General features: G+C 50.9%; 1 protein-coding gene across 1 annotated transcript in view; it reads left to right on the top strand.

Moving 5' to 3' along the window:
• LOC118777545 (splicing factor SWAP) overlaps positions 1-12622 on the top strand; it is a 62308-nt gene that overhangs the window by 22971 nt on the left and 26715 nt on the right. Inside the window, exons 11-13 of the mRNA XM_036528586.1 lie at positions 6491-6611; positions 7085-7318; positions 10760-10980. Of these exons, the coding sequence (XP_036384479.1) occupies positions 6491-6611; positions 7085-7318; positions 10760-10980 (576 nt within the window). The remainder of the gene's footprint in view (positions 1-6490; positions 6612-7084; positions 7319-10759; positions 10981-12622) is intronic.

The raw sequence follows: 12622 nt of genomic DNA, 5'->3' as shown, positions 1-12622 counted from the left end.
GGCTTGCCTGGGGTCAGATGTAGACACATCTGCAGGCTGAGGGGTGTATGGGCTATGGTGGTCTCTGAGCAAGTCAGAGGGCAGTTGGCCAGTCGATCCACTGCTGGGTTATGGTATCACTTCACTCACTGTTGGATCACCTGCCTGGGTTTGCTGTCTGTCACTCCAATCCAAACTAGGCCTTTTTCAACACCTGCATTTTCTCAGGGAGTGTTTTGAAACAGAGTGTAATGTGCACCCCCCTCCCCATTTTTAACATCAGTTTTTATATCTGCACCCTCAAACCCTGTTAATTTTTTTGTCTTTTAATAAGCTGTAGTCGTTAAAACTGAAAGTTGTAAAATAAACACATGTTGAAAGGCAGCACACAGAGCATATCCAGTTTCTTCTGTTGTTGCCGTTTGGGTTTAATTTGGGGTTTAATTAGTCTCGTGAGATGGTGCTCTGCCAGGGATCTTATTTGCAGGAGCAGTCTGGGAATCCGGCTCATTCAGGAACTTCATTACTTTTCCTCAGATTTAAGAGGGGTCTGTTTTCCATCACGAGGAGGACTTTACCCCAGGACACACAGCCCCTAGGCTTTCACTCTCCCTACATAATGCTGATGGGTGGTGTCAGATTGCATGCTGGGGAGGCAGTGTAGCATAGTGGTGAGGAGCAGGGCTCGTACCCAAAGGTTGCCGGTTCGATTCCCTGCTGGGGCGCTGCTGCTGTACCCCTGGGCAAAGGTACTTGACCCATAATTGGCTCAGTAAAATATCCAGCTGTATAAATGGATAACACCTGAAATTTGTAGCCTATTTAAGTCACTCTGGGTAAGAGTGTCTGCTAAATGACATTAATGAAATGGAAGTACAGTTATATGTGTGTATGTTTTTTTGTTATTTTGTTCCATTACTAATTAAAGTGAAGAAGGAATCCCATTGACTTCCTTTCATAAGTGTGAAAAGTGAGCAGACTAGCTAAAGGCTGATCAGTAAACCATTTGAATTTCTGTTAATGTTGTTTTGAATGCAGCATTGCAGTTCTGAGACTGCATAACAGAATAATTACAATTTGTGACACGTACCCATTCTCCTTAAATTGAAGTACCCACCCCCCCAAATGGATTTCTTGGTTGCTGTATAAGGAATTTGATCTGCAGGCAACAGTCATGATAAGTCCTGATAACTACAGCCCAGAGCTTTGCCCATCCGTATCCTCTCCGAAATCCTTGGCTGTTTGGAGTTGGGTTTCATTAAAAGTGAGCAGGCCTCGCAGCCAGCCTCTCTTTAGATAATACTTTTCAGATTCGATGCCAGTGGCAAAACTAGTGTTTTATAGCGAAGCAGCAGCCTGTTTCAGAGGGCTTCGATGGAACAGTTTGTTGCAGCACAAGAGGGTTTAAAAGCGTGGCAACGTCTTTGATTGAATGCGTCAGGAAGCTTAAGGAGGCTGTGGAAGAGGACATTTTTCGGTGCTCGAGCGACTCTTTGGCGATCCTGCTGGCACAGCACCACCGCACCAGCAGCTCACAGTGCCAGCGTTTATTTACCGTTTCTGTAAAAAAGTGCAGTCTTTCTTTGAGCTGAAAAAAGACAGCAAGGGTAAATTCAGCTAATCCTGCCTCGAAAGCCGTTTAGTAGCAATGGGCAGTGTGAGATCAAGGGACCAGGTTCAGCTTATTCTAGGCTGTGTACATTGTGTTGTTGATATTCGATCAGTACTGTAATTGAATTATGTGACAGTGTGTGGCTGTAGCATGTTATAGTTGTTCCGTGGCTCAGTGCATGTCCTGTCGTTATATGTCCATGCTTATGTGTTCCATGGTCATAGCTGTAGCTTAGTTATTTTGTGGCTTCGTGCTTGTTCTAAATGGACTTCTAACACCATTTCACAGGTTCATTCTCGATATTTGGAACTCGCCCCTCTAACATGGACATTTACCCTGTAAATTAAAGCTCTTTTTTATTTCTGTAATGGAATTTTATTATTATTTTTGGCCCGAAGGTACAGTTTCAGAAAAGGTCAGAAAGACTTGCCAGAATCCCTACGATTCATTGATATTTAGCGCCACTTGGGGAAAAATGACAGACACAGGCTGTGAATAGGTCAGTTGATCATTATGTTTAAAATTTTGTTATGATGGAAAAGTGGGCCATTTCAAACAGTGAGGTGAGGTGACCTGTCCAGTCACCACCTGTGTGAAAGCAAAGGTGTTGCAATTAAAGCTTCAAAACCTACGTGCAAAACAGAAGTTGGATGTCAATGACTACACTATTTGCCAGCACTGTCTGCGGTGCAGGGGTTCTGTGAACAGGGCAGTGTTGGTGTATCTCCTCACTCCCAGCTCATATTCCTGTTTGACCGGAAGCAAAGCAGCTAAACGTCCGTGGGGGCGGCTTTTCCCCTCCTTTCCTCGGAGAGCGCTTTCATGTTCTTCCCCCGTCTCTCTCTTTGTTGGTCCCTGCTCTGGCCTGTCTTTGTGGCTGCTCTGGCCTGTCTTTGTGGCTGATCTGGCCTCTCTTTGCGGTGGCGTGCTGAAATTTGGGCTGAAAGCGGGGCGTGGCTGCCCCCCTGCGGGCCGAGCCAGCAGGTGTCCGTCCCTTTCAGCGGCCTGGCAGAGGAGGCTCCTCTGTGCGGGACAGATAGAGCCGGTGCGGCTGCAGGCGCCCGGGCGTGGCGCTGCACAGACCCCCGTCGGCTCCTGGTGGATCGGGGCCCCGCTCTTTGTGGGAAGAGCTTCTGAATCCGGAGTCTCCCTCGGGGGGAACGCCAGCTCTGTAGCGGGCTGTGACCCACGGGCGCCTGGTTGGTGCTTCACCAGAAAGGCCTTTGATTTGGCCTCTGAAGAAGACTCATGCAGGGCCTGTGGCACTGTGACTGCCATCCCTCTCTCATTCCCTTTTTCCACTGTTTCTCTCTCCCCCACTCCCTTTCTCTCTCGCTCATCTTTCTGTCCCTCTCTCCCCATGTCTCTTCCTCTCTTGACTCCCTCCCTCTCTCTCCCTCTTTTCCCCTCTGTCTCTTCCCCCTCTTCTCTTTCTTCCTTCTTCCCCCTCTGTCTCTTTCTTCCCCTCCCTCCCTCCCTCCTTGATCTGCGGTTGGCCCTCCTTGTTCACTCGCCTGGTCAGCATAGTAACAGCTACAGCCGTGTCCCACAATTCCCCTCACCACTGTGTCCACCTCTCATCCTTTGCCATCCTTCTCCAGTCCTCTCAGTACTGTGTAAGAGAGGGAGAAAGCGAGGGAGAGAGACAGGCAGAGAGAGAGAGAGAGACAGACAGACAGAGAGAGAGAGACAGACAGAGAGAGAGAGAGACAGACAGACAGAGAGAGAGAGAGACAGACAGAGAGAGGGAGAGACAGACAGAGAGAGAGAGAGAGGGAGAGACAGACAGAGAGAGAGAGAGAGGGAGAGACAGACAGAGAGAGAGAGAGAGGGAGAGACAGACAGAGAGAGGGAGAGACAGACAGAGGGAGAGACAGACAGAGAGAGGGAGAGACAGACAGAGAGACAGACAGAGAGAGGGAGAGACAGACAGAGAGAGGGAGAGACAGACAGAGAGAGAGACAGACAGACAGAGAGAGGGAGAGACAGACAGAGAGAGGGAGAGACAGACAGAGAGAGGGAAAGACAGAGAGAGAGAGGGAGAGAAAGACAGAGAGAGAGAGGGAGAGAAAGACAGAGAGAGAGAGGGAGAGACAGACAGAGAGAGAGAGAGAGAGACAGACAGAGAGAGAGAAAGACAGAGAGAGGGAGAGAAAGACAGAGAGAGAGGGAGAGACAGACAGAGAGAGAGAGAGAGACAGACAGAGAGAGAGAGAGAGACAGACAGAGAGAGGGAGAGAGAGACAGACAGAGAGAGGGAGAGAGAGAGAGACAGACAGAGAGAGAGAGAGAGACAGACAGAGAGAGAGAGAGGTGCCTCTGCCTCCCACAGCTTTGTCTCTGTTCCTCCTCAGCCCACCCTACCTGAAAACCCAGGTAGCCGCCGGAGGATAGCTCTCCTCCTCAGGGGGTTCCTCTCGTCTCCTGGAGTACCCAGTTTGAATTTGTGTGGCGAGAGTAACATACATCAAAGACATATGTATGTAATGACATTGCCTATGATAGCACTCCACAGGATGGGAAGACACTCCGTCTGTGTGCCTGCAGAGATGACGCTGGGGACGCTGCATTGTCTCTGAAGAGCTTGTGTCTCTCTCTTCTCCTGCACTTAAATGAACATCTTCCCTTGAACATCATCGAAAAGCAAGTGGTCCCATCTTGCTGGCCTGCTGAGTGCATTGCATTGTGGGTAGTGGAGGTGTGGGGGGGGGGGGGGGGGTTTTGGCGTAACTCGGAGTAAATACAGTGAGGCCCTCGATTTAAGGAGCAGGTAGAGAGCCGTGCAGTTGATCACTGGATGAACGTAACTGAAACGCCAGGCCTCCTCCCTCCTCTTCGGGTTTGTGAGGCATTTCCAGCACCGGCGCTGTTAAACTGTGTATTTCCCTCAGAGCCTTCAAGCTCTGGGGCTCTACAGCTTCATGCCAAAGACCGCGTGCTTTACTGGGAGCCGTGAGTTTCTCGGTGTTGTTTGTCCGGATTAGAGGTGTCATACAGTGAGGAAGTTGTGACAAACAGGTGGTCTGAACAGGTACGTGTGAGGAGACTGATGATGGAGTTGCCAGGTGTAGGTGGCATTTTTGACAGTTTCCAGACGGTAATCTGTTTCCGCCCTCCAACTGCCCCCACCCCTGCCATCACAAATTTATTTTCCACACTTGCTTGTGTGTGAATGCGTATGAACATGTGTACGTGGAAACGGAGGGAGATAATTGCATTATAAATACAAAATTATTCTGATGGTCCATTTTTGTTTATATTTAGTCATTTGATAGAAGCTCTTATCCGGAACAAAACCGGTACAAAAGAAAATGTCAGGCTACATCAGAACACATTGGTGTGTCACACAGAGCTTTAATAATAAACGGCACACTGAAAGCCAAGTGCTGCTGCTAAGTGCAAACTTCCAGCAGCTGCCACAGAAGTGCAGTACTGTCCGAAAGCAGTAGATTTAAGTGCTGTAACTAGGTAGGGAGGCCAAGATGCTGTCCGAAGCGGTGGAGTTTTTAGCGTGTGTGTATGTGTGTCTGCATGTGTGTGTGTGTGTGTCTGTGTTAGTATGTGTGTGCAAGCGTGTGTGCGTATGTACATTCCTGTGTACGTGTGTATGTGCATCTGTTTGCATGTGTGTTTTTGCTTGTGTGTGTGTGTGTGTATGCGGCAGAGACCTCCCTTCACATCCCCTGATCCTCACCTACATTCTCGCCTTCCCATTCCTCTGCTGGGAGACGCATTCCTGGCTGGACGAGGGGCTGTCTGATCCCCTCTCACACCACAGGCTGTTTCACACGGCCTCAGACGGTGTCACGGCGGCGCCTCGGCCTCCCCCTGTCTCTCAGCCCCCAGAGACGCATGCGTTGGGACGGCTCCTTTAGCCTCGGCCGCAGGGCGGCCGTTTGTATAGGCCTCTGTAAGGTACTGTCAGTCCGTAGCGAGGATGTTTGCAGAGCGTGAGTCTGTGGAAGGTCTGCACTGCTCTGAACGGCTTTGGAGCAGCTGCGTTTGGAAAACCCCGCAGCACGCGTTCCCGGCCGACACCCCTCTGGCTGTCTGTAGCCAATCGGAGATATGCAGGCAGGAGCCGGAGCGTTTTCTCCTGTGCTCTGACCAGAAAGAAGCAGACAGAGGAGGGCAGAGCGGAGGTGTAAAAGCAGCACTCTGGCACTGTCAGGGGGGTCTTCCTGCCCGCTGAACAGCTGCGATCCCATTGGTTCAGGCACCGGCGGCTTTGTCGGTGTGGAGAGAGCAGGTTCGGTTTGCGTTGGCAGGGCTCTGACAGACATGAGTGCAAACAGCAGCACTATCAGCTGCAGAACAGGAGCTCTACTGGAGAAACGGCCCGAGTCTCGTGCCTGCGTCCCCGCCCCTCTCTCCGTCCCGCTTTCACACTCTCCCTTTCTCTCTGTTTCACTCCCTCCCTCTCTTTCAACCTGTCGGTCACGCTCTTCCTCTCTCTTCTCTTTCTCTCTGTCCCTTCTATTTCTCTCTCCTTTCTCTGCTTCTGTTTTTCTGTCCATAACCTGTCTATCTCTGTTTCTCTCTCTCTCGCTCACACTCTGTGTCAATTCTGCTAAACACAGTGCAGTTTAATTCAGTTCAGTTTAAATGAGCTTTATTGGCATGACAGAGAATTTCTGTGTTGCTAAAGCATTTGTATAATAAATGACATGACACAGTGACACAGAAGATGATTATGATCTGTGTCTCTGTCTCTCTCTATTTCTGTCTTGGTCTCTCGCTCAGTTAAGGTCACATCAAGTTTTGCTTTGTTGTCAGGACAAACCACTGCATTATCAAAGCGAAATGGAATGTAACGAAAATCAATATGAGGTATATGAGCACATAAATACGCATATTGATGCACCTCTCTCTCTCTCCCTCTCCCTCTCCCCTTTACAGAGTGGCTCTCCCTCGGACAACAGGAGCGTGTTAGAGGGGGCCGTGTCCGCTGGCTCGGGGGCGGAGCCCGACGCCGCCGCCGGCTCCATGAAGCCACCGAGCGAGGGCAAACTCGTTAAAGGTAGGGCTGGACAGAGACTCGGCTGCCACAGGCCGACCCCTCCCGCTCCCCACTGTCAGCTGGCTGCTTCTCCCCGCCGCGGTACAGTCTGCTAATTAAGCTGTCTGAGGCTCCTCTGGTCCCCTTTGTTTGGTAACAGCCGTACATCACACCCACTTTAATGCGCCAGCACTCCGAGGCTGTGCCTCTCTTTCTCCCTGTCAGAGCGGCAGCGCTGGTCTGCAGCGTGTAATTGGCTCGTTGTAATAAACGTCCATCCTCAGCACGCGTTTGACTGGTCTTTTAACAAATGGCAGGCTGTTTCCAGAGCCCATTATGCGGGGAACATTTTTTTTTTGTGTGTGAGATGAATGCCGTGCTCGGCGTGTAATTAGAATAATTCTGCCGATGGATATCCGAGGGAGATTGAGACGAATGGGGCGCTCCGCTCCCTGGCGCTGACAGTAACGCGGGTTTAACCCTTGTGTTGCCAGCCTCCTTCGCCCCCATCTGCTTCGCCATCAAGGCGAAGGAGAACGACATGCTTCCCCTGGAGAAGAACCGCGTCCGCTTGGACGACGACTCAGACGACGACCAGGAGAAGGAGGCGGGGCAGGAAGGGGGCGTGGCTGCCGTGGGCGCTGTGGTGATCAGGGAGGCTCCCCCAGTCCCCGTTCCTGAAGAGAGGAAGCCCGCGCTCACACTGGAGGAGCTAGAGGCCAAACAAGGTACTGCCCTTCCTGTTTCTGCCCATACTACTTCCTGTTTAGACAGGTCAGCAGAAGGGTGATTGGCAGGACACTTCATTATGATGTCATTCTCCTGTAGCCCCTAACATTCCGGTATTATCTGGACTGTTCAAGACTCCAGAACACTGCCTGGCTGCATACGCAGCTTACTGCGAATAAAGCTTTGCAAATGAAGCGGTCCTTTGTGAGGAATGCTTTTGAAAACCAGGAGTGGGATATTGGGTTAGCATTTCTTCCAGTCACAAAACATTGGCCTTGTAAACATATTTGCAGCGCATAATCGATTCAGATGAGTTCTTTTAACCAGCGCGGTTGTGTACTTTGCAAGCCGTAGATGTGGAAATAAACATTACAGGCATCCTGCTAGCATAAGAGTTATTATCAGCAGCAACACTGAGGGAAAATGCTCTCTGTGAGATGCCAGAAAAATAAAGGCAGTCATCTCTGATGGCAGTCAATGTTAAGGTTTTGTATGTGAGTAATGCCAGTAGTAAAAGCCTCAGATTCAGGCTCGTGTTTTGTTGCTCAGAATGCAAGGTTAACTCATCAGGCTGCTTGAACAACACAAAGCATTAAAACGGAAATGTGTTGTACTTGCAGCCCCACTCTCTGCTGCTGTGTCTGACACCTCCTCGAGTTTGGGGGTGCACATTCTTACACAGACTGCGTGTTTACTGGCCTCTACAGTACCTGGAAAATGGGTTGTGAATACTTAGACACACTCAGCTGTCTGGCATTCAGAATATCTCGTGCAAAGGTGGTCAAGGATAGGTGAAAAAGCAAAGCCGAAGAACAGCTCTGTTAAACTGATTGACAGCATCTCTAAATTGAATTGGGAAGGCAGAGCACTTTAATATAAGCAGTCTCCAGCTTCTGCGCTTTTTCGCCACCGGCAGTAAAAGTCATCTATAATTAGCTGGTCGTCTCTGGGAGCGTCGGCATCACCTGGCACTCGGAAAGGGGCGCGAGGATGAGAGCCAGACTCAAACTGCCAGACGGTCAGACCCGGCGCCCCAGCAGGAGAAAGCCTGAGGGGCTGAAATTTCGGCCTTTTCCTGCCGTCCTCACACTGACTGTCAAAAAAAAAAAAATGGCAGCTTAATTCGTGTCCCTGAAAGCAATTTGTGTGTTTGCTACATTTGTAAGACAGAAAGCAGGAGGGTTATTGACATTTTAAACTAATTTGTCTGTTAATTCACTGATGATTTATTGAAAGGCCGCGTTGATTGAACAGAACATTAATTGGTTGAACATATTGATTTTTGTTGTCAAGTGGTCACAGTGGACAGAATTATCCTTTTTTTTCTTTTTTCTTTTTTTTTTTTTTTTTTGTAAATGGCCATTTTGTCCTGTCAGATGTATGCTGTGAGATTGTAATCAAGACCCTGGGAATATGTGCATAATTTGTTAAATAAAATAAAAGTAAGACGGCTCATGCAGTTAAATAAATGGCATTGCAACATTTCAGCCATTGTTTACAGGCTAACTCAATTAGATTGCATGGCTATTGATCCGGCAGCCGGAACCTAATCTGTATTGATGGGCCGTAAAAGGATTATAGCAGCTGGCTGTGATTGGAGGCACTTTGCTCCACCTTGTCGCAGAATCTGTATTCGTGGCTGTTGGCCATTGCCTCCGCCTTCCTACACCCTTGCGCTGAAAACCAACACTGCAAAACAAATAGCAGTCATGGATTTGTACACGTACGTATGGCGCATGTGTGTGTGCATGTGCATGTTTGTGTGAGTGTGTGTGAGTGTGTGTCTGTTGGTGTGGCTGTACGTTTGTGTGTGTGTACCTCTAAGTGCTCATAGGAAGATTCACAGAGGAAACCGTGGTAACCCTAATGGGTTTAATTACTGCATTTTTATATGGTGCTAATAAATATTTAGTTGAGCTCATCCTATGGTGCTTTATCTATGGGCCAAGTGGGCTTTCAGTAAGTCATCTCATACCCTGTTTCTCCGCTGAAGAATACAGCAGGCCGGTAGCGGACAGTCTGTTAGTATTAATGGCGCAATTAGTCTGACTTTAATGCTACCGGTGGGTCAGGATGGAAAGAAACGTATCTTTTGTGCAGAACCCAGGTGGGCGTGTCTCTGAATCCAGAAACCCCGCAGGTGAGAGGAGTGCTGGACCTCTTTCTCTCATATCCACTTAAACACAGTCCCATCTGCTAGCAGGCCTGTTTTCACTGCTGGGGAGCACTGCGGCAGTCTCCTCCTGTGATCAGTAAAGGCAAAGGGCAGCAGTGTAGCATACTGGTAAGGAGCAGGGCTCTTAACCACAAAGGTTGCTGGTTTGATTCCCCACTGGGGCACTGTTGCTGTACCCCAGGGCAGGGTACTTAACCCATAATTGCCTTAGCAAATATCCAGCTGTATAAATGGATAGCAGGTAAAAATGGTAACCTATGTAAATGGATCTGGATAAGAGCATGTGCTAAATGATGGTAATGTAATGTAATGGAGGTTGGGAGAGATTGTTGCTGGGTGCCGGCAGGCCTGCTTAAACTTGACTCAGACTCGGGATCAGCAGAAAGGGACCAAGCTGAAAGGCCTGGTTCTCATCCCAGCTCCTCCACGCAGAATGGGCCACAGGTGGCAGGAGGGCACAGGTCTCACGCACAGAACTCTGGGTAAGTTTTTGGTTGGACTTACTGAGTGCTGTCAGCCGCTTTCCCCGGGTTTAATTTTTGGTAAAACGTTTATAATCAGCCTCTGAGGTGAGGTAGCGGCGATAGACCATGACTCCAGCATCACCACCCACCCCCCTGCCACCTGTCAGACTCACTGAAGCTGCTCGCCCTGTCGAGTCACAGCTCTCTGCCTTGGCGTGAAAGGACTCACAGGACTCGTCTCTTTTGCCCAGATGGCCGGTTCCCCTCCGTAATGCTGTCAAAAGCTATCTGGTCAGCAGGCAGGGTGTGTGATTGAGTCCACTCCTGACCCCTGACCTCGCCAGAAACAGCTGCTGAGTCATTAGGCTGTTAAGGGGCCATGATGAGTCATTAGCACAGTGTAGAGAGAGAGAGGAAGGGGGGCCTTGCTGACCCAGCAGAGTGTGAAATGAGCACGAAAATAAGCACATTAAAGTGTCTCTCTCTCTCTTGCTCTCCCTTTCTCTCTCTCTCTCCTTCTCCTCTCTCTTTCGCTCCCTCCCCTCTCTCTCTTTTGCTCTCTCTCCTCTCTCTCTCTCTCTCTCTCCCCCTTCTCATCCCCTCTCTTTCGCTCTTTCCCTTTCTCGCTCTCTGTCTTTCTCATCCTCTCTCTCTCTCTCCCAGTCAGTCAGCAGCACAGTCCTGCTGACTCCCTCCCTCCCAGCAGGTGCTTCTCCTAGCCCGTGTGTTTCTGTGTCTGTGGGCCGGCGGTGTGTTTCACCTCCTCCACGCCTGACTCCTCTCCCGCTTCCCTCCCTCAGCCAAGCAGAAGCTGGAGGACCGGCTGGCGGCAGCGGCGCGGGAGAAGCTGGCCCAGGCCTCCAAGGAGTCCAAGGAGAAGCAGCTGCAGGCCGAGCGCAAGAGGAAAGCCGCCCTGTTCCTGCAGACGCTGCGTGGCCCGCTAACGGCGGAGCCCGAGGCCCGGCGGCCGGACGAGCCCCCCGCCCCGCCCGAGGTCAGTGTTCACCCCCCCCTCCTACCAGTCCTAGTCCAGCGGTCTAAGGTCAATGTAACAACACCCCCCCCCCCCCCCCCACCAGCCCAAGGTTAGTGTTCAAGTCTCCTGCTACCAGCCCTAGTCCACCTGCCTAAGGCTAGTGTATGCCCAGCCCCCTCCTCCCCATCTGCCTAAAGCCAGGATCCAGGTCCCCCTGCACCACCCCTGCCCGCCGTAGGTCAGTATTCGAAACTTTGGCTACGTGGCCATTGTGCAGCTCAGACCCAGCAAAAGAGCAAAGCCTGTTTCCTTAGTGCCTAAGTGGCGAAGCTGGCACTAATGCAGCGAGTCCTGCGGGTTTCTGCTCATGAGCCTGGGCGTGAACATTCTCATCCACCTGCAAAGCGCGGGGTCCCTGGCCTCAGTTTAGTTAAATAGAAGAAACACAAAGGTTTTTTTTTCTCTTCTCAGTCAGACAAGCTCTTCCTCTCGCTTTCCTTTCAATGCGGTTGAGGAGTGAGACCTGCCAAAGCTACAGCGGGAGAGATCGGTGGGGTGCTTATCTGATGTCCGCAGTCTGATGTCCCCCCCCCCCCCCAACCCAGCCATCGTTTCGGGAGCAAGGTCGCTCTTGAGTGACTACTCGAGGGTGCGGGTCAGGGAAGCGTGCATGCGGAATGGAAAAATGATCACATTTTTGCATTTATATTCAAAAATACAACATGCCTATTAATTCTCGTTGGGCTCCAGTGTGTCTGTTCAGATGGACGCTTCTGTTCCATATTAATGAGGGCAGCGGTGCCTTAAACCGCAGGGACCAGCCAAGCCTCAGTGCGCTGGTCACTCACAACCTACAGCCTGAGGCTGGGTGGCAGTGGGATGCTTATCGACCTGTCCTCGTGCCCAGCAGGTTGCGGGTTTGAATCTCAGGAATAGTGCTGCTGTTGTAACTTTTGAGAAACGTTGAGACTGTAGGCATGAATAGTCTCAGGCTGCATCCAGCCGTGGGTTGCCTTTATGTGGAGTGTATGCATAGCTGGATACATGCACATGCATAGTGCTCTGTGTGAATGTGGAATATGCTGAGTGTGATCTGTGATGTCACTGCTTAAGGGAATCTGCTGGAGCAGGAGAGGCAGAATGAAAGCATGCAGAGTGTTTGTGTGGGATTGTCCCCATGGCGACATGTCTGCATGTCTGCAGAGTTTATTTTTATTATTAATGTGACATAAAGCATATCCACCTCTCAGTCCCGCCTGGCTGAGTCTAGTCTCCGAGCCTCATGGGATTGTGTGTGTGTGTGTGTGCATGTGTGTGTGTGCATGTGTGTGTGTGCGCGCGTGTGCGTGTGTGTGTGTGTGAGAGTGTGTGTGTGTGTGAGAGTGTGCGTGCGTGCGTGCGTGTGTGCGTGCGTGTGCGCGCGTGTGCGTGCGTGTGTGTGCGTGGGTGCGTGCGTGTAGGTGTGCGTGTGTGCGTGCGTGTGCGTGCGTGTGTGTGGGTGTGCGGGCGTGTGCGTGCGTGTGTGTGGGTGTGCGGGCGTGTGCGTGTGTGTGTGTGCGTGTGTGCGTGTGTGTGCGTGGGTGCGTGCGTGTAGGTGTGCGTGTGTGCGTGCGTGTGCGTGCGTGTGTGTGGGTGTGCGGGCGTGTGCGTGCGTGTGTGTGGGTGTGCGGGCGTGTGTGTGTGTGTG

The sequence above is a fragment of the Megalops cyprinoides genome, chromosome 5, assembly GCF_013368585.1.
Source record: "Megalops cyprinoides isolate fMegCyp1 chromosome 5, fMegCyp1.pri, whole genome shotgun sequence".
NCBI lineage: Eukaryota > Metazoa > Chordata > Actinopteri > Elopiformes > Megalopidae > Megalops > Megalops cyprinoides.
This window is presented reverse-complemented; position numbering and strand designations above follow the sequence as displayed.